The sequence below is a fragment of the Falco cherrug genome, chromosome 1, assembly GCF_023634085.1.
Source record: "Falco cherrug isolate bFalChe1 chromosome 1, bFalChe1.pri, whole genome shotgun sequence".
Classification (NCBI taxonomy): domain Eukaryota; kingdom Metazoa; phylum Chordata; class Aves; order Falconiformes; family Falconidae; genus Falco; species Falco cherrug.
Genome location: NC_073697.1, coordinates 38190546 through 38213408, shown reverse-complemented (window position 1 = coordinate 38213408; position 22863 = coordinate 38190546). Strand labels below are relative to the sequence as shown.

Below are 22863 nucleotides of genomic sequence, written 5' to 3'. Positions count from 1 at the left end.
TTTCTCCCAAGGAGGAGGGGGTAAGGAGGGAGGCAGCCCCTGCCCGTGTGGCTGCATGATAGAGGTAGAGCGGTGGGAGCTCATGATGATGGGCACTCACCCCGTGCTTCTCCCAGCATGGGGCTAGCAGCGAGCAGCACCGTGTTCCCAGGGATGGGGGTCTCCAGCCGGTTGCCCTGGGTGGTGCAGGGGGGATGCGGGGGCCTGGGGGTCGGTAACGTTTGGACCTGGCAACCAGTGAAGCTGTGCTGACTCTCCTGTTCCTCCCACCCAGTCAACCTGCTGGGGCTGCTGAAGTGGCGCTCCAAGCCCAGCCTCCTCTCCGAGAACCTGCAGAAACTGATGAACGTGGATGGAGGGGAGGTCATCAAGGTACAGCCAGGACCTTGCCTCTGCTGCCATACTGGGATCTTCCCTGCTCCGGCACTCACACCTCCAGCCATGTCCCCATATGGCTGCTGCCGGGGGGCAGAGGGATGTGAAAGCTGCCGGGTGGGCGGCAGCGTTGGCACCGTGCTTTTCTTGGCAGCCTGCCCAGGATGCCGAAAGCAGCTGCTGGAGCTGCCCTGGGCTGAGGCTGTACTGGGTGGACTGGAAGCATCCTGCATGGCCTCAGTGCCTCTTCCCCAGGAAGAGATGCTGCCACTGCCTGTGGCGATTGCCCTGTTGGCCGTGGGAGCCCCACGGGGGGCAAGTGTGCGGCCAGAGGGGCAGTGCTGGGCTCCCACTGTGGGACGGGCAGAGCTAGGGAGTCGTGTTCTGGCAAAGTACTGGACGCCCTGGGCTGAGAAAGGCTGAGGATGGGCACAGGAGCTCTGTGCCCAGGCAGGTTGCTCCTGCACTCAGATGTGGGTCCAGGACAATGCTGGGAGCCAATGCTCAAGCCCTCACCATCCTCTTGTCTCCCTCAGTTCCTCCAGGACACATTGGACGCCTTGTTCTCCATCATGATGGAGCATTCAGATACGGATGTCTATGACACGCTTGTCTTTGATGCCCTGGTAAGTGGGACCTGCTTCCCTGTGGGTGCGAAGTGTGGCTCTGAGCCCACTGACCAGTGCAGGATGGGCCCAGGTCAGATGAGGCTCACCGATCTGACCGGGTGAGCTGTGCTCAGAGCTGTGCAGCAGCTCTGGCTCCACCGCAGTGCCTTGTGTTGGTAGAGTCTGGCCAACCTGGCACAGGGGCAGGGTTGTGGCTCTGCAGGGATGCTGTCCCTCCAAGGGACAATTCCAGAAAAATTCAAAGGTATTTCTCCTACACTGAGACGAGAGTGACCCCAGTGACAGCACCAGAGGAGGGTTGTGTTTGGGGTGGCTGCTGTAGGCAGCCAGGGTTGGTGAAGGTGCAACCTCTGAGCAAGCTGGCTGTGAGGAGTCCTGAAGCTGCTGGGCTCAGGGCTTGTATTGGGCTTCCTGTCTCGGAGGTCTGCCTGTCCTGGCAGGCTGGGTGGGCAGGCAGGGGGCTCTGGTGGCCACAGCAGCCCCCACAAGGGGTCAATGCCACTCTGGCCATGGGTGCAGGCAGCCAGCTGTCTCTGGGCATCCTTCTGCCCACACCGAGCCATGCTTGCTGCCCACTCCCCTCAGGTTTTCATTGTGGGGCTGGTGGCAGACAGAAAGTTCCAGCATTTCAACGCTGTTCTGGAGGCCTACATCTGCCAGCACTTCAGTGCCACGCTTGCCTACAAGTGCGTACCTGGCGTCCGCGGTACAGGGAGGGACTGGGCTGGGGCAGCGGACACAGGGAGGGCTGGGGCACAGGGAGCGCTGGCAGAGCCGAGCTGCAGGACGGCTGCTTGGCCAAGGCTGGGACACCTGCGGAGCCACGGCCACACGCATCCCCATCCTGCAGGAAGCTGATCTCCGTGCTGACGCAGTACGTGGACCATGCGAGCCAGGGGGAGCCCTGTGAGCCGCTCATGCGTACCTTCAAGGCCTTGGAGTACATATTCAAGTTCATCGTCCGCTCCCGGCACCTCTTTGCCCAGTAAGTACTGGCGACTGCTCCCGCTGCTTCAGGTGCCATGCTCTGCTGGGCTGCTGCACCAGCGCTGTGTGTCAGCAACCTCGCTGGAGCGTTGGCCCCTGGTGATGGGGTCTGTAGGAGTGAGGAAATGGTAAGGTCCTGTGGTGGTCCATGTGCCATGGGAGCAGTGTTGGTGCTGAGCATCAGTTCCGAGGTTGTGGCACTGACACCTTGACCTGCCTGGTGCTAGTGCCAGCTGCTCATGTGCAATGTGGCACCCCGGGGTGGTACCCATGGGGCTCGGCACGCTGTGGATGTGCTACGGCAGTGACTGGTCCCTGGCCAGGCTCTCCTCCACCACCATGCTTCCTCTCCCTGGGGTTTCCAGCAGTTTTCCACTGTGCTGCGCTGTGCTCCAGTTGCTGCTGGAGCAGTCATGGGCCGGTGTGGGTGGTTGGTAGCACCATCTGTCATGGGGCAGGAGAGCTCCTGCAGCACGAGGGGCTGTGGCAGTCACACAAACCACTCTGGCTGACAAGTGGTGTCTCACAGCACTTGCAAAGCACGTTGGTAGTGAGGCAATGTGTCAACATCAGCACGAGCATGCCTGTGGTTTGCTGTCCGTCACACTAATTGCTGCTGGTTCTTCCTGCACATGTGTTGATTGAGAGCCTTTGTGCAGGGTGCTGGTGAGATCAGCTTTGGTGCGGCAGCGGTGGGGTTGCACATGAGCCCTGGGCTGGTGTGGAGCCCACGTCCCCTCCCCACAGTGCTGGTGGCTTTGCTTGATCTCAGTGTGGTCAGGCCCTGCCCCAGGTCCCACTGTCACGTGCCATGGCATTGGGAAATGCCCATCTCCTTGGTACGGCTAATCCAAACACCACATGTGTAAGGGCAGAGGGACTGCAGGGACCTCCTGCCCAAGTCACCCCTGATGAGTGGGTTTTTCCAACTTGCCCTTAAAAACCTCCTGTGGTGGAGACAGCAAAACTTCCCCAGGCAGCCTGCTCCCCTGCATAGCCAGCACTGCAGCTGGAAAGGTTTTCTGGCACCCAGCCTTGCTCTTGCTTGTTCCTGGAGAGCTTCTGCCTGCCCAACCCATGCAGTTTGGGAGCTTTTTAGAGGATTTTTCCTTGGAGAGGAAAACACTGTGCTTTCAGTGAGGCTCATCTTTCTGTGGAGCTGTCTGAGCTCAGCTCAGACCATCTCAACCCTCAGCTTTTCATCAGCCTCTGTGCTGGCCCCATGGCATCGTCAGCTCTGCCGATGGCGTTACCTGTGAGCCTCCTGCTCGGCACTAACACTGCTGTTAGCAGGTGTGGATGGTGGAGGGTGCAGTGACAACAATTTGGGCAGCGGGGTCTGTGCAAGGACCACCCCGGCACATCGGTGACAAAGACGTGTTTGGCGCTAGAGGGTTCCTATGAAGCACTTTCACAGCGCCCACGGCTCTCAGACCTTGTCCCAGCTGCTCTCACGCTTCAGCCAGTCACTTGACTTCTAAATAATTTCCAACGCACAGTGCATGTTTGGTCTCAGGGGTCCCTCACACTGCAGCAAGACCAGAGGCGGTACAGTGCCTGCCCCAGGGCCTGGGGAAGGGGTGCCTGGGCTAGCCCCCCTTGCGCTTGTGCTGGCTCAGTGGCTCATCCCCCTGCCCAGCGCAGGCTCTAAAGGGGGTTGTAAGGGAGAGAAGCTTTTTCCCAGGGGCTGTAGTGACCGGGTGAGGGGCAATGGTTCTAAACTGAAGGAGGGTTGGTGTAGATTGGACATAAGGAAGCAATTCTCTGCTGTGAGGGTGGTGGGATACAGGGGCAGGTTGCCCAGAGAAGCTATGGATGACTCATCCCTGGAAGCATCCAAAGCCAAGTTGGCTTTGAGCAACCTCATCTAGTGAAAGATGTCCCTGCCCATGGTGGGGGGTTGCACTGAATGATCTTTGAGGGACCCTTCTGACCCAAACCATGCTGCGACCCTGTGATAGGCTGTGTAAGGGGTGGGAGCCTTGATGGCTCCTTGTTGCTGCTGAGGACAAGGTCAGTGTGTCCCGTTCCGCCCCCCCCCCCCCCCCCAGGTACCTCTAGAGTCCTCACAGGACCTGGTTCCATTCGTTCCCTGTGGGCACGAGGTTCCTGGCATAATCTGCATGATGGGACAAACAAGCCTCTGCCGGGCAGGCGTAGGTGAGCCCAGCTGTGCTGGTGGGCTGAGGTGGAAAACTGAAAACGCAACCCATCAGAGTTACCAGAAAAAGCAAGTGAGGTTCCTCTTTCATTCCAAGTAGAGGGCACCGAAAGGCGAAGTGCCCTGAGGCACAGGGGTGCCAAGGGCTCTCACATACAGCATATGTGGCTCCAGCCTGTGTGTGGGAGGCAGTGTGACGGCCGGTGCCACGTGGCTGCTATTTGGCTGGTGCCTGTTTTGCAGGGAGCGGGGTGGGGGACGGGGTCTGTTGCCTCCACTCGAAGGCTCTGAGCACCACGCAGAGGTGCCAGGATGCATGTCGGTGTCCCCGTCAGTGCTCCGTGCCCAGCTCGTGGTGAGGAGCTGTGTGGGGTTCCCGGTATCCCCCAGGGACCCTCAGACCTCACTTTGCACCCACCCGGACTTCACCACCTCACTTTGCTGTCTGCCGGCACTCCCTGCACTCCTCTCTGTCCTTCCTTGTCGCTCTCGCTCTTCCCAGGGCCTCGTCTGTGGCCAGGCGGCTGCTCCAGGGCTCTGCGTTTCTCCAGCATTAGAACAAGGTACCTACATCCTCGTCATGTATGAAAATACAGAGCATATTTCCCGGTTTATAGAACTTCTGGCAGAGAAAATTAATTATATGGAGCATTTGCAAACAGCCCTGTGAATTTGTTTGCATTGGAACGAAGACATCCCTGAAGACATTTAGTGTTTTTATTAATCTTCCCTTTATCTTAGTGATCTTAACAGTGCAATAACACAGACTCCTCAGATCTTCTAAACACTTTAAATGGTGCTACAATTTGTACACAGTCTATAATTTAAAGAAATTAGATTGTAATTATAATGAGTTACTGCAGATTTCTGTATCTATTTGATTATGTGAGCTACCTCTGGAATGGGATGAGCAGCTCAAGTAGCTTGTATGAGGATCTCAGGTTGCCACAAGGATGATGGAGCCGGGGCCCGCCAGTGTGGGGAGGAGGTTCATTGCTCAAACCCCTTTGGCAGCTCCATGGCCACTGTATGGGGAAGGGGCTCCCTGATTTCCCCCCTGCCTCGGGCAGGAGGCGTGGGAGCCAGTGGGCTGTGAAGGGGCCGGACCTTGGTGCTGGCCATAGGATCTCTGTGCCCAAAACATGCTTTCCTGTGGGAACACATCCCCATCTCCAGCCACAGTCCCTTTGGCACCCCATGCACTACACTGGGGCAGGCAGGGGCCAGTGGAGCCCCCTTCGCCCTTCACGATGTCAGGATTCTCTCCCGCCCCCCACCATGGTAACCCTGAGTTCCCTTGGACCCCCCTGGCACCTGTGTGGCTCCATCACCCTGGGGAGGGGGCTGGGGGAGCTGGGGCTTGGTGATGCCGTGGTAATGTGGGCTCCCACTTGCTGCTTCCTCCTTGCCAGTTCCTCTAGCTGCTTCTGCTTTTTGGGTGCCACTGAGGACAGCAAAATTTTCCTGAAAGTGCTTGTTGTCACCCCAGGGCTCGCCCCGTGCCAGGTGTTCTCTCCTGCTGGCATGGGGGAGGCTGGGGTCACACACTTTTGCCAGAATCCCTCTGCAGCCACCTGCTTTGCAGCTCGTGGCCCCCTTGCCCAGCCCTGCTCAGCCCCCCTGGTTCCCGCACCTGCCCCAGCTCTGGCAGCACCCGTGGGCTCTGCCACGGCCCCACTCGTCCCCTCTACTGCTCCCATCATCCCAGCACCCCTGCGAGGACCAGCCTCTTCCTCACCCCAGCCAGTTACCTGTGCAGCCAGGGACCCCACAGCTGCTGAGCGTCCTCACTGGCCCCCCTGAGGGGACTTTGCTCGGATCCCTGGAGTTCCCCAAAGGCTGGGGGTGGCTGCTGGGCTCCCACCATGGTGGGACGGCAGGGGGTTTGCAGGCATGGCATCCCATCCCAAGAGCCACGCTGACCCTTCCCAAGTACATCACGGTCAGCGCGGGTTTTATCACAGTCCTAGCGAGCTGCTGGCCCCATAAGTTTTTCTACTGCTTTGGTGGCAGTGCTGTATGATTTCTGTGCTGCTCCTCAAGCTCCATGCGTGCCGGAGCCCGAAGCTGCAGGAACCAAGGTGGGAGCGTGCCCAGTGTCCCAGGTGATGTTGGGCTTCAGCACCAGGCTGTGCCCGCCAGTTTTCCTGATGAATTTCTCCAAACCAATAGGTTGGTGTTAAATTAAAGACCATGCTGACCTAAGTCTGCTGCAGCAATGCAAATCAGCCATTACCTTGGGTTAATTGAGCTGGATGGTCCAACTGCTTTACCGCTCTGATTTGAGTCGTCACACACTTAAAATTTTGGAAATCAGCATTGGCAATATGTCTTACGATTGTTAAAATAGCATACCCCATTCATGTGTGCCCTCGTTTAGACAGAAATACAGAATTTTGTAGTCAAGAGTTTGTGGTGGAGGTGAGTTTGCAAATCTAGGCCAGCTGGTGGTGGGTAGATGTGTTAGAAAGAGGGACTGTGGAAAATCTAATAAATCTCTAATAAATTGTGGTCATTGGATAGTGTCGCTGCCGTGAGAATAAAAGCTGTACACGGACCTTCATTTCCTTTTGCTTGTCGGAACACATACAACTTCTTTAATTCTCTGGCCTCTGGCAGGGTTTTGGGGCAGCTGGAGCAGGCCAGGCTGTGGGGCACAGGGGCTGCTGGGGCTCTCTGGTTTGGTGACCTGTAACATGTGGGATGAGAGGGAGGGACCTTTCTGAAGTTAGTTTAAGCTCTGGTTCGACTTGGAAGTCAGTCAACAGCTGTAAACCAGCCGTGGCTCAGCTGATGCACTTATCTGAGCACATCTGAGATGCCTCAGGCAGATCAACAGGCTTGTTCCCCCTGCCAGAGCTACAATGTTCCCTCGGGTTCGTTTACCAGATAGGAAAGATGAATTTGAAGGGAGAGCTATCCAACTGTGATTTTATAAAACAAAGCAGCAAGGTTTTTGCAAAAGCTAGGCTCAATAAAAATAGCTGGTAAGCAAGAAATGACAGATCTTGTTTGTTCTGCTGCTGTATGCGCAATTAGAAATGAAAACACAATTAAAAACCAAACACGTATGGCTTGCTGTGGTGGCAGGTGGCGTGCGGGAGTCAGGTCGGGCTGGAAGAGGTGCCTGTCCCCGCGGCCACAGGGAGATCAGTGTTTTATTCCTCATTTCCCCACCGGTGCATGCAAAGCGCTCCCCAGCGAGGCTCGCTGCTCTGCTTGCTGCTCGGGGTGGGGTGCTCAAGTACCACCTGTTCTTCGCAAGGAGTTACTGCGATGCCTTTACTCTCACGGTGATGCATTCGATTAGTGGCTTTGAAACTTTCTCGCAGTTTTGCACATCTCATGGCTAAAATTCCCCATGTGTTTGGTTTGTTCTGCGACTGGGTGTGCAGGTTGTGTTCAGGACTGGGGGGGGCAGGAGGTTTCTTGCTCAGGTGGGAAGATTTGAGAGGACTTCACTGCATAAAATCATGTAGGAGATTCTATTAAAAAAAAAAAGTATATACCTGAGCCCATATAAAATGGTGTATATAAATAAGACAGCAGATAGCAATCTTTAATATGGGTAATTCTGCACATCTGAAATGTTGATTCTAGCTGGACCCTGCACTGGGCAAGTGGCCGTGCTTGGCCAGTGGCCGTGCTGGGGCTCACTGCTAGACCCAGCTACGGAAAACAGTCACCCAGGAGCATAATTAATTGGGCTGGCAGGTGATGCGTGAGTAGAGGCAGCTGTGCGGCTGGTGCCGGGGGAAAGTACGTGGTGCGGCGGCGGCAGTGCGGTGACTCTGGCTGTTGCAGGCTCTACGAGGGGAAGGAGACGGCTGAGTTCCAGCAGTCATTGCAGCGGTTCTTCCTCTCCCTGAACCAGCTGATGAAGTCCCCGCTGGAGGGTCCCACGCTGCTCTGCCAGGTATGGAGGTGGGGATGGTACTGTGTGTGGGCTCAGCTCTGATGTGGCAGGATGGATGGTGCCCCAGCTGGGGTGCTGGCTGTCCCCGTGCCAGGGTGACACCGGCTGTGCCCGTACAGTGGCAACACCAGTCTTCCTGAGCGCAGACCTCCCCATGCACAGGGTGTCGAAGGGAGCTGCCGCCCTGTGCGGGGTCTCACGCTCCCCAGGGACCCCCACTTGTGCCCCTGGTGCAAAGCCCCACATTGCACTGGTGCCCAGGGCTGCAGTGCGGGTTTGTGTCAGTAACTTAGTGCCACTGGGCACTGTGCCTGTGCCAAAGGCTGGAGAAAAGGGTCTTGGGAGGGCTCCTGGGGTTTGTCTGCATCCCAGAGCTGGCCTGGTCCCACTCCCTGCATCCCAAGGGCCAGGCTGACACTGTGAATTTGGGGGAGCAGAAACCATGCCCTTTGCACTGTGGATCCCTGCAAGCATGGCTGTACCCGTTACTAGCAGCTGGTGCTGAGGTCCCCCAGCTGCCGGTGCGACAGTGCCAGGGTTGGAGCTGAACGGAGAACACAACGGAGTCACGTGCACTCTCTGAAGTCAGTCAGCGAGAGGAGGCAGGAGCTGGTGCTGGGGCTGAGCGGGTCTCACCTCGGTGCTGTGCTGGGGGCAAGGATGTGGCTGTGCTCTGCAGCTGTGGTGTCCCAGATGGAGAGAGGCATGGTAGAGTGCAGGTGGGGACCTTGTCTGCACGGTGGCCCTGGGACAGCTGGCAGCTCCTGTGCTGCATTATCTCATGGCATTCTTAGATAATCCCTTGCAAACTAATCTAATGATAAAAAAACCCCCACAAACCAGTTTGAAGACTGACAGGACAGCTATCCTCGTGCAGAGGAGGGCTGTCCCTCCTTATCCCCTCTAAACACTGATGTTATTCTGATTTCCATCTCAATACCGTTGCTCTAGAGACTCTCTGCTATGGTAACCTGATGTGTGTGTGTGGCAGCCTTACAGGCTGCTGCGCATCCACCTGCATCGGTCAGCACCTTGTTCAGGTCTGTGGGACAGGATTCATACAAACTCATCTAAGAAGAGAGAGGCCACCGTCCAGGGCCGAGGGGAAAGCTCTCCCATGCATCGCCACAGAAGGCATCCCTGCGACTGCTGCAATCACCATCAGGAGTAGCAGGGGTGACAGCAGATGACAGCAGTGAGGCACAGGTGGTGTGGTGGGGGGGTCTGCCACGAGGCACAGCTGGGTCTGCTAGCTGCCTGATGCAGGTGTTGGGGAGGAGGCAGAGGACTGTGGGGAGTGGATGAAGCCCACACCTGGGATTCAGCCATGCCGGGTGTCTGACTACGAGGAGACACATGCGTGCCTCACCCCGCACACCCCGAAGCTGCAGCCTTATGGCAGGCAGCATTAATTGGAAGAGAGGAGGCTGCAGTTAGCTCAGCTGGGCTGGGGGAGGCCAGGTGAGTCCATGGCATGGCCAGCAGCCACTGCCTGTCTCAGCAGGACAATTTTTCCAGCTGCAGCACTGTTGCCATTCCCCTAGTGCGCTTGCAGCACTGTGTGTGTGCGTGCAACAGCCAGACACCATTAAAAAGCAGGTTGGAAGACTGTATTTCTTCATGTACCGTTGCACTGCTGTGGCCTCGGGGTGGGATACCTTAGTTTGGGGTGCCCTCCGCCCAGAGCATCCTGCAGGAAGCAGGGGATGGGGCTTGGGAGTTTGCCTGCTGGTGCTGCCAGGTTTGCTGAGCATAGCCGTGCTTTCTCCTGGAAAGGGCCAAATTCTGCAGTGGGATCCCAACTGCTGAGCAGGAGCTTTCCCTGTGAAAATAGCTTTTATGGTTGCTGTTACTTTGTTAGAGGGAGCAGGAGAGATTAAAGCTCTCTGGCAGCTCAGAGCTCTTCTCTTTAGAGGGAGTGTACCCCTTAGAAGCTCCCCCCCGGATCTTTCTTGGGGATTGTTGGAGTGCTGAGCAGGTCGAGATGCTGGGGCCAGGGTCTTCTGTGGGCTTTGGTGCTGAGCACTAGCAGGACACCACCCTGCAGAGAGACTTTCCCTCTGCTGCAATGTCTTCTGGATGTGAAATACCTGGACTCAGAGACCTTGTCACCAGGTCGCTGGCTTGGTGGCAGCTCTTTGGAGGGTGGCACAAAGGGGAGCTCCTTCCATCAGTGTGGGGTGGCACCGGCGTGGTTTCTCATTGACCTCCCCCAGGTCATTTTTGGCCATTGACCTCCCAGCTTTAAAGTTGTCGGGTTTGTGGATGCAGAGCCTGTGTTTGGTATTTCTGAGTGTGGCTTCCTGCTCAGCTGCATCGTGGTGTCAGCTCACCCTGAGCACAGGGTCAGCCAGGTCTCCTCGCCATCACTCATCCTCCTCGGTGCTCACTGCTGGTTCTGCTGCTCCACAGGCATTACAGTAACAGGGTTTCTCCCACGTCACCGACAAAGCATTCCACTGTGGGGGAGAGTGCCCGGATAAAATTATTCAGTGTGGAAGTGAGAATCAGAAAATGCTCTTAAAAGCAAGAAATGCCTTAACTGTAAATGCCCAGTGATGGGCTCTGAGCTGACCAGCACGCTGGCGGGTGAGACCTGGGACTGTAATGGATAGTGCTCCGTGCCTGGCACTGGTCAGGGAACACTCACTCAAACTTGGGAATGATCACGAAAGCACTTAAGAAGAAAACAGAAAACATCCTTTGGCACAGCTAGGTCCCTGTGGTGCATCTGTGTCTGGTGCCTATGCTCCAGAGTGTGAAGTCGAGCTGCAAGAGCCCCAGCAAAGGGTGACCAGGTGTATGGGGCAGATTTCAGGTGGGATCATCTGCCTGGCCAGACAGACACCCCCCAGCCCCCATCCTGGGAAACACACAAGCAGGGAGATGGGACAGGGAGCTGTAAATTTGCCTTCGGTCTGGGGAGGGGGTAGGAGATGGAAATGCCTCTCGTGAACCAGGCAAAGGCAGTGCTTGTTCATCTACTGTGTGATAAAGCTTCAGGCCCCTTGTGATGGTCTGTGATGAAGCTCCAGGCCCCTTGTGATGGTCTGTGCCTGCTCCTTGGAGCAGGCTGTGGATGCTGAAAGTTTGCACAAGTTTGCTGACAGCTGTACTGATCCGTGGAAAAAAAGTCTACCAAGATTATTTAAATAAAAAGGCATTTCTGACTCAAGTAGCCCTGACCTTGGGAAGCACCATTGCAGGCTTGTGAGCCCGCAAGGTCCTGTCCTTTTCCCCTCTAAGCCTTAGACCATGTGCCTGGCTTCACCACTGCTCCCCCTGTCCAGAGGGTCCCATGGCTTCCCTGGTGTTCTGTCCCATGGTCACCCCGGCCACGGTTCTTGTGCTGCATTCGGGACTGGTTCCTGCTGGACCATAGCTGCTGGGTCTTGCTGTAGCCATCCTGATGGCATCTCCTGAACATCTTCAGCAGGTGCTCCAAGGAGAGAACGTTTTTCCCTCCTTCTCTGAGCAGACTGTGTAGCTGCTTTACAGTGCTTGCGGACCCCTTGCATCTCTAGCTGCAATGACCAGCTCCCATCCGGCAGCTGAAGGTAATATCCAAAAGATCTGTTAGCAGCTGACGTAAGCTTCGCAGCTTCATCCTGTTCTGCCTACTCTTGGTTAAAGCTGCAATTATCTGATCAGCCCAAGGCAGAGCTGATAATAGCTCACTAGCTGCAACACTCCTGCAAAGGCCACCTCTTTTGTGGAGAGAGCCCATCCTCTGTTGGGCTGCTTCAGGCTGGGGGTTTTGTACTCTTTTGACTACTTGAAGCAGTGCAGAGGGGGCTGAGTCTCTTTTGGCTCTGCTTACTGGTGTCAGACAGGCTGAGGGCCAGGGATGAACCCACGATGTGGTCCTAGCCAGAGAGCAGGAGCATCTCTTCAGCCAAACGACCCCAGCATCCCCAACAAGTGCTGTGACCTGGAGGGTGCCCTGATGAGACGGAGCTGGAAGGCCACCTGCTCCCGGCGTGCAGCTGCCTTGTGCATCTCCAGCCAGGGAACAGGGCTTCTGCTGCAGCTGCTTGCTGCTGTAGCCAGAGGGCCCTTGAGAAGAGCTTCACACATCCCACTGCTTCCCTTCTGGAGTCCTGGCTTTCTCTGCACCCAAAGAAGCTGAGTTTTGAGGCAGAATTGGGGTACAGGCTTAAGCAAACACTTGGGGCTCATGCCAGCTGCCAGGGTGCTGAGCACGGTGCAGCAAAGCATCAGACCGCTGCCAACACAGCCAGGAGCGTCAGGGGACCCAGACTGTGTCCTGTGCCTGCAGGCAGCCTGCTCAGGTACACAGCCGCTGGCAGTGGGTGCACGTTCCCCCTTGTTCGTACCTGGGGAGGCACAGCCTGCTCCCCGCCATCTCTCCTCGGTTTAGGTCCAGGCTTACCCACAGCTCAGCAGGGCAGAGCAGAGGAGATGGGGGGTCTTGGGGTCTGTGTTTGCATTTCACAGCCTGGGCCAGGGAGTGCGCTTTGCTGAGGGGGTGCTCACGCGTGCCCGTGGCTGGAGTGTCCCTGAGGCTGCTCTGACTCTTCCCCTGTGGCTGCTGGCATGGGTGGGGTTCTGTGGGATACCCTGCTGCAGGCGATGTGCAAACCGCTGTGCAGCTGCCGGGCTCTGCACCCATCCCCGCTCTGCGCTGGGCTCCCCGAGGGCCACCTCCCTGCCCGGTCCCGCCGGACCTGGTGGGTGGGCACCAGCCGCCCATCCTCCAGCTCGCCGGTGCTGCTGGAGCATCACCAGTGGCATGGACAGGCCAGCTGGTTCTGCAGCTGGTGGGAAAGGGGACACAATTTGTACGTTGTGGGCAGGCTGATGTGCTCTTGCCACAAAAAGTCAGTAAGGGGGAGCTCATCCTCAGCAGTGAAAGACCGACATTTTCAGTTCTGCAAGGCCAGGCAGTTGTCTTGGCAGTTACAATAAAAGCCAAAACAAGTTTCTGGAAGAAATCCTTCCTGAGACATAGATACCAATGTTTAAGAAGTCTTGTAACTCTGGAAAAATTCTTGAGAAATAGGAGAAATTCTATATTAGCTCATTTTTCAAAAAACAAATCAGATGACCTTGCTAGCTGTAGACCAAAGAGGCTGACCGTTGATCCTGGCTCAGTCATGGAGAGGGTGCAATCAATTCAGAGTTAAAGGGTGGCAGTATAATTAATGTTAATCAGTCCAGCTTTACTAAGCATGGAGTTTAATAAAAGAAAAATCAAATTTAGCTGTTACTTTTTTGAAGTTACAAATGTGACTGACTAAGATAACTGACATAATAGGCGAGACTAACAACTGCATTCTGATTTAAAATTAGCATTGTGCAAGTTATTAAAATAACTACTTTTAATCTTCTTAAGATATATCTTCTTGGTTCTAAAAAAGTCATTAGAAACAGAGAAGCATCGTGCTGGGTTGGGCATTTCTTTTGGGTCCCAGTGATATCGTCTCTCAGCTCGGTGTATGCTGGTTCGCCAGACGTGGCTGTGGCTGGTGCAGGGGGCACAGGTGGCAGTGGTGGAGCTGGATAATGGGAGATCCTCTGCTCTGTGCCCCAGCGCAGAGAGGGGACAGGGCAGGGGACGGGGCTGCAAGGTGGCAGCTGGGAGCTGCCAGCAGTGAGTGGCCAAAGGCAACTCCAAGTGTGGTGTCATTGTCAAGAAGTCGGTCAGTCCATGGGTTTATATGCAAAAAGGTGTTAAATGGAGCCATCTGTAGGGGCACATGGCGCGGCCGAGGCTGCTGGTGGGTGCTGTGCCCAGCCTTGCTGCCCTTGGGTGCAGCAGGTGTCTCAGTATCAGAGAAGGGTTTGCAAGAGCTACAGAAATGACTCGGGTCGGGTGCGTTTGGTGGAGGTTAACACCATTTCAGTCAGCTAGAAGAGGGTAGCAGTGGACTCAATTATGGTCTTTGCAAACCCAGAGGGAGAAGATGTTGCTGGAGCATTGCTTAATGTGCCACAGGCCGAGGCAGAGCCCCGTCCAGCAAAGTGCACTGGGGCTCACCGGGCTCACCAGAAATGTGGTGCCGGGCGGCAGGATGGGCAACTGCCACCGCTGGAGCCGGCTTGCGGCTGCCAGGGCCCGGATCCAGGATGGAGTTTTTAATTCTATCTGGAGATCTTCACAGAGCCGAGGGTCTGCCCTGCCCTGACATCGGCAGTGTCTGCCCAGCAAGGAGGGGCTCGGAGCTGAGCAGAGGTTTCCGTCCCGCTGCAGGGTGCGCCCGGGGCAAAGCCCTCACCCGGTGTGTACCCATAATCTCCATATTCACTGTGCTCCGAGGGATGTGTCCAAGGTCAGCTTGTCCAGGCACTTTTTAAAACTAGGTGAACTTGCAATAGGCACCAGTCTCTCAAACTCCTGCTGTAACACAGCATGGACTTGGTGCCGAAACCACTGGGTAAAAATTCCTGGAGCTGACTCACATTGCAGCCAGCCCTGTGCGGACCTGCAGACATCACACCTCCTGCAGCTGATGCTGACATGCAGGAGTGGAGACCACCTCTGGCACCCGCCTGCAGCTGGAGCTGGGAGGGTCCCTGGTGCTGCCTTTGGCACAGTTGGGAGCCCAGGGAAGCCCGAAGGACCAGCTACCCAGCAAAGCCAGAGAGAAGCAGAACTCATCATTTATACTACTTAGTTACTTCATAAACATAACAAAGTAGATTTTAATGTAGAACAATTTGTGGCCAGTGGGTTTGCTGTTCCAAAAAACAACCGGCCACATGCCCCCCACCCGCGCAGCCTTCCATCGAGGGTGTGGAGAGGGGCGGCCCCGCACCTCCGGCAGCCTGGGCTGTGGCAGCAGCGGCTGCGGGCAGCCCAGCCGGGAGCAGTGCTGGGGGGTGTTACAGCAACGCCAGCCAGCGCCCGCGTACCTGTCAGTCATGTTGTAGGATTTTATGTGTTTTCAAAGTAAAAGCTGGAGACAATTATTCTTATTGAAAGTGGTAGAGTTACCTGACCATAGCGGTTCTGGGTGCCTTGTTGGATGCTGGTGGCTTGGCAAGAGGAAGCTGCTCCCAGCTGGACGCCCCTTCCCCAGGGATGGCAGGGGCCATGGGCTGGTGGCTGAGCGCAGTGCTGCTTCAGCAAGGAAGGGGGAGGCTGAATGAGGACTGCGCTGGCTCAGCCCCCGCAGCCTGCAGGGAGGCAGGAGGGGCCGGGGTCACCTCCCTGCCGGCACAGCATGTCTGTCAGTCTGTCTTGCCCCCTGGGCACATGGCGAAGCAGGGCCGGCGCAGGCAGCTCTTGTCTCTCCGCAGGGAGCAGCACTGAAGTACCTGCCTTCCATCCTCGAGGACGTGTTTGGGATCTTCGACTCCTCTGCGCTGGGGTAGGGTCCCCGTCGCCCCCATCATCCCCAGCCCTGCTCCGTGGTCTGCTTGGTGCCTGCCGCAGCCACCTCTACCCCTGCTCCCATCCCACGGTGACACCCGTCCCGGAGCTGCTGTCAGGGATGCAGGCTGATGCAGTGGAGCCAAGGGCGAGGGCGGGAGGAGGGGTCTGGGTTTCCTCACGCCTGGGAATTGCCTCCTTATCTCCTTCCTAGTGCAAAACCAGGGGTGGGTGTTGCTTAATTTTAGCAGTAGCCTGTGCTTCAGGCAGGGACTGAGCCTGGAAACCCCCAGTCCCATCTGGGTCTGGTTTGGGCATTCAGGCAGGGTTTTTACGCCAGGTGTCTCTGTGCAACCATCTGCGGTGGGCACGGGCTGCCTCACAGCTTTCTGCGGTGGGACCATCCTGCCCTGCACCTCCCCACACAGCTCTGCCCCCATCGGGGGGCTCCCCCCGCCTGGCAGCCCCTGGCCAAAACACAGGGGCAATTGGTACCCGACCCCCCGCTGCTGCATTTGTCTTCTGCAGAAGGAAAGGGGCTGCAGGTGCTCAGGACTGGAAACAAGTGGGGCCCTTGCAAGCCCTGTGTTTAATACTCGTTAAAGCCTCTTGCCTGGACCACAGGGCCCTGTTGCGGGACTTCATTGGGAACCTGCTGCCCCAGCGCCTGCTGAAGCAGAAGCTGCAGTCCCTGACCAGCATCGTCAACAGCAAGATCTTCCAGTCCTATGGTGAGAAGGGACACCGGGGGTCCTGCCCATGCTGAGCTCTCTTGGGAGGGCCGTGGCACAGGATGGGGATGGGTTGCTGCTGCAGAGGCCCCCCCTGTGCCCCTGAGGCAGTGCCATGCTGGGGGCAGTTCCGCAGAGGGAGGCAATTCCCTTGCCCCTGTGCTGGAGCAGTGAGCTGCCTGGCCCCTCGCCAGGGCACCGCTGGTGCCCTTGGAACCTCTGCTGCTGCCTGAGAGCTGCTGGGCTGCAAAGGAAAACACGGCTTAGCCAAAGCAGGACACAGTGTGACGGCTCGGGGAGGGGGTGTTGGGGGCTTGTTGTCAGACTGGGAGGGCATGCTGAGCAGGAGTCCCCAGGCCTGCCCTGACTCTGATGCGGTTTGGTATTCTTTGGAGTAATCTGAGTGACGGAAGAAAGAGTAGATTTGGTAAATTTTGCCCTGCAAGGCAGAAGTGACTGGAGGCATGCAGGAGGACATCAGGATTTAAAATAATCTCAGCAAGTTGGAGAAAAGGTTTTGAAAGATTTAAATTAAAAACACTCATGCGAGAGCAATCACTGAACAAGCAGGGAACAGCACAGGGCGGCAGCAGTGCTGCAGGACGGGGCTGGGGCTGGGGGAGCAGAGGGGTCAGCAATGCAGCCCCCGTGGGGGGAGTGCCCTGCACCCTGCTCGGCATCACCAGCGCCTCAGCTGGGCTTATGTCCACATGCGGTTTTGGGTGGCACAAGAAACTTGTGTCTGAACTGAAGAAGAAAGCCGTGGGAGATGCAAAGCTTAGAAGACAGGGCGAGGAAGAAATGACTGAGGGCTTGGGGCGGGAAGAGACGCGGGTGAGATGCGACAAGCTTTCAGATATCCATGTGGTATTGTCAGAGGGAAGGGGAGCAGGCTGCCTCGGGGAGCTGAGCCAGGCGCCTGTGTCTCGGGGGCTCAGGGGAGCAGCTCAGCTGTGGGCAGGAACCGTTTTGTGTTTCTGCCCGTGGAGGCTTTGAGCGATGGCAATGCGAACATGTCTAACTCAGCCATTGAAGTCATCGCCTGCTGCGTGCTCCAGCTCTGTTCTGAGCTGCCGTGGTCCTATGAGTGCTCCCTGCATCCTGCCCTGCATCCCTGCCCGTGCCCCCCAGAAGCCAGCACGACACCGCTCCTCCATGCTGCACAACAAGCAGACGGTTGTGCCAGCATGAAAACAGTGAAGAAATGTTTTCCCCCATGTTCCTTCTCCTCGGTCCCCTTTTAGTGATGCCACCAGAGTGACAGTCAGCAATGTGGCACCGTCAGTGCAGGGTGGTATCACAAACAGCAGCCCTGGCCAGAGGAGCAGTAGGGTACGCAGTAGGAAGGGCAGCAGGTTTTTCATATATTTGGCACTGGAGACTCTAGTTTATCTAGATGGTGTCCAGTTTAAAAGTCTCTATCTGTTAAATCTGAAGTGCCTTTAACAGAGTAGAGAAGCAGAACAAAGTCCATTGGCAGGAGCTGAAGCCAGAGAGGTTCAGATGAGGCTTTTCTGTTTTATTTTACTTTATTTTACCAGAGAGTGTAGGTAGCTGAGTAATAGGGTGCAGTGGATTCTCTGTCTTGGAGCCTTCCCACCAGGATTTAATGTTTTCCCAAACCCCTGCTCCACCCAAGGAGGACATTAGCTCCACATGTGTGGGTCACAGCCCAGACCAGGCATTGTGCTGGTCCCATCCATCCTGTTGGTCCCTTTCCTGTTGGGTCCTCTCCAGTGCCGGGGCAGTGCCGGCACCCACCAGCTTCGTGCCTCCCTGTCTTGCCCCCACAGAGTGCCGGGAGCTGCTGCTGCAGATGGCGGTGCCCATCCTGCAGGAGCTGATTGAGAAGGGGGAGGAGGAAGGTGCCTGCATTGAGCTGCTCAGCAACATCCTGGAGGTGCTGTACAAGGCCCAGAAGGTAAATACCGTCTTCTCTGCTGCCTCAGTTTCCCTCTCCAGTAATCACCTTGGAAGTAACCTGACTATACCTGTTTGAGTAGGGTTAAGCACAAGTTACCAGTCACAATATGGTTGGGGCTGATCATGGTCACCTAAAGTCAAAGGGGGGCTGTTGGTGCCTGCCATCCCAGTGGGAACCTGCCCAAGATGGGGCTAAAATCCTTTTGATTCCCACCTCAGCTGGTCTCTGGTGAGTTCCCACCAGTCCCCGTAAGTGGGAAAGGGGCCTCCAGGCTGAGGGGAGCACCCCCCGAGGGCAGGGAGTGTCTCACCGGCTGCGCCTCTCACCGTCCCAGCTCTGCAGACCCAGGCAGGGGCAGGGGAGAAGGTGGCCACTCATGACTGCTGCTGGCCCCTGGGCACCGTTGCTCTCCAAAATTAGCAGTGATGGCCCTAAACATGGGCCAGAGCCCCATGGCATGGGGGATCCGGCCCAGACCCCCGCAGCAAAGAGCTAACCATGCCCAGGTGGTGGGGACCCTTCCCCCTGTGCTGCCTGCAGGAGCCTGCCCGCTGGTGTGGGGTACCAAAGCAGGAGATCACGGTGATACACCAGCCCAGCTGCAACCCAGGGCTGAGTGGGCTGGACGCGGTCCTGCTGCGGGTGTCTGGCCACCCAGATGGGACTTGTCCCAGGATGGCCTCTGGTGGGATGGGGCTGCCCTTGCTGGGCATCAGCCCCACTCCCTTGTTGCAGAGAACAGAGGAGCTGCAAGCACAGCATGGCACAGGCAAGGCATGGCGCAAGGACCGTGGGGACATGGAGCTGGTGAGTGCCTCTCTGGCAGGCTTCCACACTTGGTGGATGGTGTGGGGTAGCCAGGTGCCCCTGCGCATTTGGGAAGGGCTTATCTGCAGCTCACTATCGTGACAAACCCTTGTGTCAAGGCATGGAACTGAGCTGCTGGCAGGGATGCTGCAGTGATGGGGTCAGGCCTGGAAGGTGCCTTGCAGGGCTGGAGATGCCAGGGGTCTGAATGTCTCTAGGCTTGTTGCGAGCCCCCAGTGTCCTGCCCTGGGGTGGGGGCTGTCTGTGCCCAGACCTTCTCCCTGGAACCCCATAGCCTTGGTGCTTCATTGTGCACCAGCTGGTGGGCTTGGGCAAGGAGCGAGTGAGGTCTCATGGCTCTCAGGGGGCATCAGGGTTTTGGGGTGGCCCAGTGATGTTCCCAGCGCTGCTCCCAGTCTCTAGGGCTCGTGCAGCCGTACTGCTGGAGAAGGTCTGGCAGAGCAGATCCAGGGACAAAGAACTGCTTTTGTTAGAGCACAGGAAGGTTAAAGCATGGGCTTGCAACACTGGGAGCAGTCTACAGAAGCGGGAGCACGACTGGTGACTGCCGATGGTCCCGGCAGCATGACCTGTGGTTGCTGCCCTCCTTGTAGGCTCCTGCCCTGCCATTGCAGGTGTTTGGGCTGAGCATGTGGGAGCCACAGGCGCAAGCACTGTCCTCGCATGACTGTGCCGGCAGTTGTCTCCCTGGGTCACCCTCCTCCTCCTCTGTTTCCCATGGCACAGAACCGTGGCAACCTGCACAGTGTGGGATGCCGGGTCATGTTGCTGCAGTGCCAGGCTGGTGTATTTGGGGGGGCAGGTGGTCTGTACCTTGGTGGCCATCCCCCTTTCCCTGTATTGCCTGTGTGGCACCCTCCGGCCCCTGCCTTTCTGCAGCTAGCATGGGGCTGTGTCCCTGGGCCACCAGTGAGCCCATCACCGTCTCTCCCTGCAAGCCTGGTCCACCCACAGCGGGTGGCCACTCCTGCAATGCTTTAGGAAAGCGCAGAGATCTGTGCTCTGGCTCTGCAGGATACTCCCTCCATTTCTCTCCTTCCTAGGCTGGTCTGTGCTTTGGGGTCCCTTTCTGGGACCTCTTGGGAAGCCCACATGTCACACATGCAGCACAGTGCTGTGGAAGCTGAATTAGATGCATGTCACCATGTCCTGGGTGGGCAAGGTAGCTGTATGAGCATGGCATTTTAATTCCTGCGGCACTGGGAAGCCCAGACAACAGGAGGGAACTTGGAAACTGTGGTTGAAATGTCTCGATTTGGCCTTAAGTTGTAAACCTAAAATAGCCTTTAAGGAGAGGATGGGCAGGATGCTCATGGGTGAGGGTACCGCTCTTGTTTCAACCCCGTGCGAGCTGAAACTCGACCTTTGTCTGCCCAGTGCGGATGCAGGCATCCTCAGCCATCCCCAGCCAGGTGGCCGGCTTTGCCAGGAGGCTGTGCAAGGCTGAGCTGTACAGAGACTCCGAGCCCCACATTTACACCAGAGTGCATCACCTGGTTCCAGCTCCAGCTGGTCGCCCTGATGCTGCCAGCCCCCGTGTGGTGATTAAATGAGCTGTACTTGCTGTGCTGGAGTGGACAAGACTTTTATTTCAGTATTTCATATAAATCACATAAATCATACAAATTTCATATAAATTTCATATAAATCATATAAATCATGAATGTTTAGAGTCAGCTTGTGAATTCTCTTCTCCTGAGGTGCCACAAGCCTGTTCACAATGGCTGAGGATCTGGGCACAGGGCTTGTCTGGCAGCCACAGCCCGCCACACCTGGAGCTGCCAAGGTGTTTGGGCTTGTCTCCCACAGCTGGAGCAGAGCTGCTTCCTCCCCACTGCATGGGGCACTACAGGGCACTGAGAAACCTTGTTGCCCTGCCAAGAATAGCTGCAAACACTTTGCAACCTCCTTGTCTGCTTTTTTTGGTAAGCCACAGTAATTGCAGTGGTGCTGACCACATGTGGCCCGGGAGGTCATATGCCCCTCGCCCAGCCTGCCAGTGCCAGGTCCCAACAGAAGCTGGGGCCGCCACACTGGCTCTGTGCTGCGGGGGCCATTCCCAGCTGCGGTGATGGTGCTGTCCCCTGTGCCCTTCCTCCCAGCACTACAACAGGCAGCGCTGGGTGCTCAGGCATGGCCGTGACACATCTTACCTTGCAGGTGAAGGTGAAGAAGCACATCCAGCTGATCCTGGAGCGACTGCTGCACACCGTCAATCGGCGGGTGATTGTCCTGGACCGGGAGAACACCTTGCGGGTGAGTACCACCGCTGCCACCTCGCGCTGCGCCGGGGGCTGGGGCTTTGGGCGATGCGGGAGGTGCAAATGGGGTCTGGGTCTGGGTGACCAGTGCTGCTCGGCTGGTGCTGCAGCCTGGTACCCAGCTGGCTGGGGCTGGATGTGCAGGTATTAATGCAACAGGATGCATGAGAAAGCCTGAAAGGGAGGGGGAGCCGTGCCAGGAGCTGGTCTGGAGCAGAGGGTGCGTTGGGAGGAGCAGGCAGGGGGTGTGTGATGCAGGAAGCCTGTTTTGGAAGCAGATGAGGGTTTGGGCTGTAATCTCCAGAAAACAAACACCTGGACCCAGCAAACCATCCCAGTTTTACACGCCAAGAAGATGTGGGAAGAATGTGCTGGGACCCCCACCTCTTGTGGGAGGGGTAGGTAGCTCAGAGCACTGCTCAGCCTAAGTGTCATGCAGAGTGGCTGCAGGTGCAGTGATCTAACCGTGAAGGAGGCAGAAACAGAGCTGTGTCCAGGGTGGGTCCACGGGCACTGATGTGGACGTGGTGGCAGGCGCAGCTTGCTTGGCTGGGCAGTGAGGAGTGGACCTGACAAGCTGCTCTGGGTCACGAGGGTGGGCGAGGAGCTGGGTCCGACTGCGTTCTGGGAGCTTGGTGGGGCCATGCAGCAGTAGGGAAGCACCGTGCCAAGGGGAAGTGCCGCGCTGTGCCATGCCGTGCTGTGCCGCATGCTGTGCCTGTGGAGGTGTGGGCATCCAGAGTGGCAGCTTGGCCCTTTGATTGAGCCTTCTCGTGATAAGCCTGCATGTTTGCCATCCTGCTCTTTGTTCTTGTTAGTAACGAAGACGTTACTAAACTGAGGCAGTAAAGCTGGCGGCCAGGATGGGAGCTCACTGGCCCTGCCCATGCTCTCCAGCAGATGAAGCTGCCCTGGTCTGTGAGTGTCCCGGATTCTGGGATCACTCCTGCTGATGTGCAGAGGCACTGGCGTTGCTGCTCCCTGCCTGGTGACACCGTCTTGTACCCCCAGGGGCAGGGGAGGTGTGAGTCTCCCTTCTGGCTCCTGGCTCAGCCTGCCCTCCCCTGCCTGCTTGGCCAACACAGCCCGAGTGGTGCAGCTCTGTGGTGACATTTCCTGACAGCAGCTCTGCCATCCTGGGTGGCTTTACCAGCCGAGCCGATGGCAGGTACATTCCCTGGCATGTGCCTGGGCACACACAGTCTCTGGCCAGGCAGCGCTGCTTTGCCAGATGCGCCCCTGGCTCTGCCACTGACAGCGCTGCCGCCGGGTGGGTGCAGCGGGCACTCAGCATCGGGGTATGATTCACATGTGACTCAGGCAGGAGATGCACACAGGGTTGCATTTGGTACCATCTTGCTTTTAGCCTTTGTTCTCAGGTGGTGTCAGTCAGTGCCAGAGGAAGCAAGAGCAAAAGGAGCTGTTGGATGAGCTCTGCCAGGCTGTGGCAGAGGCAAAGAGGGCGCTGGGTGCCGAAGCATGGCCCCGTATACAGCGTGGGGGAAGGGGAGTGATCCTTTGCCTGCGCCTCACTCCCACCGCTTGCTCCCCTTCCCACACGCTGGGCTTCAGGAACGCCGTCTGGCAGCCTTCCCAGTGTCATTCATGATTTCCATGCCATGGCCACAGCCCCTGCTTTCAGCCTGGGGTCCGAGGCCCCTCAGTCCAGGCTGCTCCAGCAGCTCTGGCTGCCGGGAAGGTCTGAGGGGAGCAGA

At 57.1% G+C, this 22863-nt stretch overlaps 1 protein-coding gene across 1 annotated transcript in view; it reads left to right on the top strand.

The window, feature by feature from the left end:
* The window catches only part of LOC102050732 (dedicator of cytokinesis protein 2-like), a 78733-nt gene that overhangs the window by 18275 nt on the left and 37595 nt on the right, over positions 1–22863 (top strand). Inside the window, 10 exon segments of the mRNA XM_055699704.1 lie at positions 275–372; positions 912–1001; positions 1590–1690; positions 1855–1989; positions 7957–8068; positions 15332–15402; positions 16029–16135; positions 17929–18056; positions 18795–18866; positions 21048–21143. Of these exon segments, the coding sequence (XP_055555679.1) occupies positions 275–372; positions 912–1001; positions 1590–1690; positions 1855–1989; positions 7957–8068; positions 15332–15402; positions 16029–16135; positions 17929–18056; positions 18795–18866; positions 21048–21143 (1010 nt within the window).